The sequence below is a fragment of the Zea mays genome, chromosome 2 (assembly GCF_902167145.1).
Source record: "Zea mays cultivar B73 chromosome 2, Zm-B73-REFERENCE-NAM-5.0, whole genome shotgun sequence".
Classification (NCBI taxonomy): Eukaryota; Viridiplantae; Streptophyta; class Magnoliopsida; order Poales; family Poaceae; genus Zea; species Zea mays.
The window spans coordinates 20748057-20750589 of record NC_050097.1 but is presented as its reverse complement, the minus strand read 5'-3'; the positions used below and the strand labels follow the sequence as shown (position 1 = coordinate 20750589).

At 54.0% G+C, this 2533-nt stretch overlaps 1 protein-coding gene across 1 annotated transcript; it reads left to right on the top strand.

Moving 5' to 3' along the window:
- The first annotated feature begins 269 nt into the window (after positions 1 to 269).
- Positions 270 to 1666, top strand: LOC100275524 (Protein TRIGALACTOSYLDIACYLGLYCEROL 1 chloroplastic). The gene has a single exon (NM_001149583.2). It carries the CDS (start codon positions 363 to 365, stop codon positions 1368 to 1370), a length of 1008 nt encoding a protein of 335 aa, NP_001143055.1. The 5' UTR covers positions 270 to 362; the 3' UTR covers positions 1371 to 1666.
- The last annotated feature ends 867 nt before the right edge of the window (positions 1667 to 2533 follow it).

Below are 2533 nucleotides of genomic sequence, written 5' to 3'. Positions count from 1 at the left end.
TGTGGTTAAAGAGACTCCAGCTAGCTCGAGTGCAGCCAGCCAGGCTGTGAATCATGTGGGCGTTTATTTGGGCCCAGGGCCTCTCTGTTGGAGCCCATAACTGGGCGTGCGCGAGCCCATGATAAAGCAAGCGGACGTTCCACACAGCAGCCTGCCTGCCTGCTTGACACTAGAGTAGTAGAGCCTCCCTCGTGGGCTCCTGGCCCAAAGCCTGCGGTACTGAGTATACGACTTCACGACAATAATCCCCTCCGCGCACCAAACCGTTCGCCGTTTCCCCATCTGGCCATCTCTTTCCCCACCCCCACCCACACGCACTCCAGTCACCGCCGGCGCCAAGCCGATCTCCGACCACCGCAGCCATGTCTTTCGCCGCCGCGCTCCACCTACGCCCCACCTCCGCCACGACGCACCCGCGCCTCCACCAATCCACCCGCAAATCGTACTTCCTCCGCTTACAGCCGTCTCGCCGCCGCCTACCCGTCCCGCGCCTGTCCCTCACGCCCACCACCGCCAGCAATAGCAACAGCTCTCCTCCCCCACCGTCCCCTTCGCCCGCCCCCGCCGCCCCGGGTTCCCTGCTCGCCAACTGGTCCCCGCCGCGCGCGATCTGGCGGGGGCTGTCGGCGCTGCTCCTCGCGGGCCAGGTCTTCCACCGCGTCCTCACGGGCCGCGTCCACCGCCGCAACCTCCTGGCGCAGCTCCGTAGGGTGGGTCCCGGGAGCGCGGGGGTCGCGCTCCTCACCGCTGCCTTCGTGGGCATGGCCTTCACCATCCAGTTCGTGCGCGAGTTCACCCGCCTCGGCCTCCACCGCTCCGTCGGCGGCGTCCTCGCGCTCGCGCTCGCGCGCGAGCTCTCGCCGGTCGTCACGGCCGTCGTCGCCGCGGGCCGCGTCGGCTCCGCGTTCGCCGCCGAGCTCGGCACCATGCAGGTGTCGGAGCAGACCGACACCTTACGCGTCCTCGGTGCCCACCCCGTCGACTACCTCGTGGTCCCTCGCGTGCTCGCCTGCGTGCTCGCGCTCCCGGTCTTGACATTGATCAGCTTCGCGCTCGGCCTCGCGTCCTCGGCGTTCCTGGCCGATTCTGTGTTTGGCGTCAGCGTCAGCATCATTTTGGAGTCGGCGCGCAGGGCGCTGCGGCCATGGGACTTGATCAGCTCTTTGCTCAAATCTCAAGTGTTTGGTGCCATTATCGCGGTGGTGAGCTGTGCCTGGGGAGTTACAACCCATGGAGGAGCCAAGGGTGTTGGCGAGTCTACAACATCTGCCGTAGTTGTTTCCTTGGTTGGAATCTTCATTGCAGACTTTGCTCTCTCGTGCCTGTTCTTCCAGGGTGCTGGTGATTCGCTCAAGTATGCAATGGGTTGAGGTGGGTCAGTGCAGAGGAAGTTTTTTCCTTTCTAGGAGGATAGCATAGTCTTGTACATTAAAAAGAGTGGTGCACTGGATTCTAGTAGGTGAACATTGCAACTTCTGCCACAGTCCAGGTGACATGCATAGTTGTTTCCCCTTGATACCTACGAAAATCATTACCTTTGTTGTACTGAACTGCTGCTCAATTATTTGCCAGTGATTCATGTATAACCTTATTCATGAAAGTATTGGTCGGATTGAATCAGTGTAACCCATGCATATCCTTGAAAATTATGTAAAATCATTTGTAACCCCACGAGTGACTGATTGTTTGTTTAAGCCCCATGTGGACTGTAACCCTGCCTACCCCAGCCTTTCCCCTCATCCCCACCCAGAACGGAGCCCGGACTCAAGTGGCGTGGAAGAAATGCCATCACGAGTGCATGTGGCTGCGGTGGGGCTGAGGGACGCGGCGCTCCTCGTCTCCAGCGTCCATCTCCAACAGCAGCCTTCTCACCAGTAATATTCTTACATCCTCTAGATACAAAGACATGATAGAACAAGATATATGGGCTGCCTATTGACTGCATCGAAATTAGTGAAATGGCTGTTGCTATATCTTCCATCATTTGTTGATGGCCTTATTGTCTTTTTGTTTCAGAGGCAGATTGCAGTGACTGAGATTGTATTTTCAATTGGTTATCTGCTAGACATACAGGTTATACAGCACTTATAAAACATTATTTCTTCTGGTTGTTTTAGGTATCTATCTTGATTTATTGTATATATTTTTGTTCTTGTTAGTTGCACCTCATTTTAAACTCTGATGAACCAGTTCAGGAAAAGAATTGATCCAGTGAGGTCAACATCAAACCCTAATTGATACATCTTTAATTCATAATTGCTAGGTATTACTCCCTTTGTCCTAGTATACAAGGCATAACCACCTCGGATTCAAAGACAAAGAAATGTATTTAATTCTCTCTATCAACACTAGTGCTACCGTATTGATGTACGCATGTTTAAAGAGCGCATGCCTTATATTATGGGACTAAAATAAAAGGCTGTTATACCTTATATAGTGAACTATGTGATGAAAAACAAGTTTGTGTGCTGCTCCCTGTTGTTTTCACATAGTGAACTATGTGATGGTTTACGGTAGTCTACAGCTAGCTGGT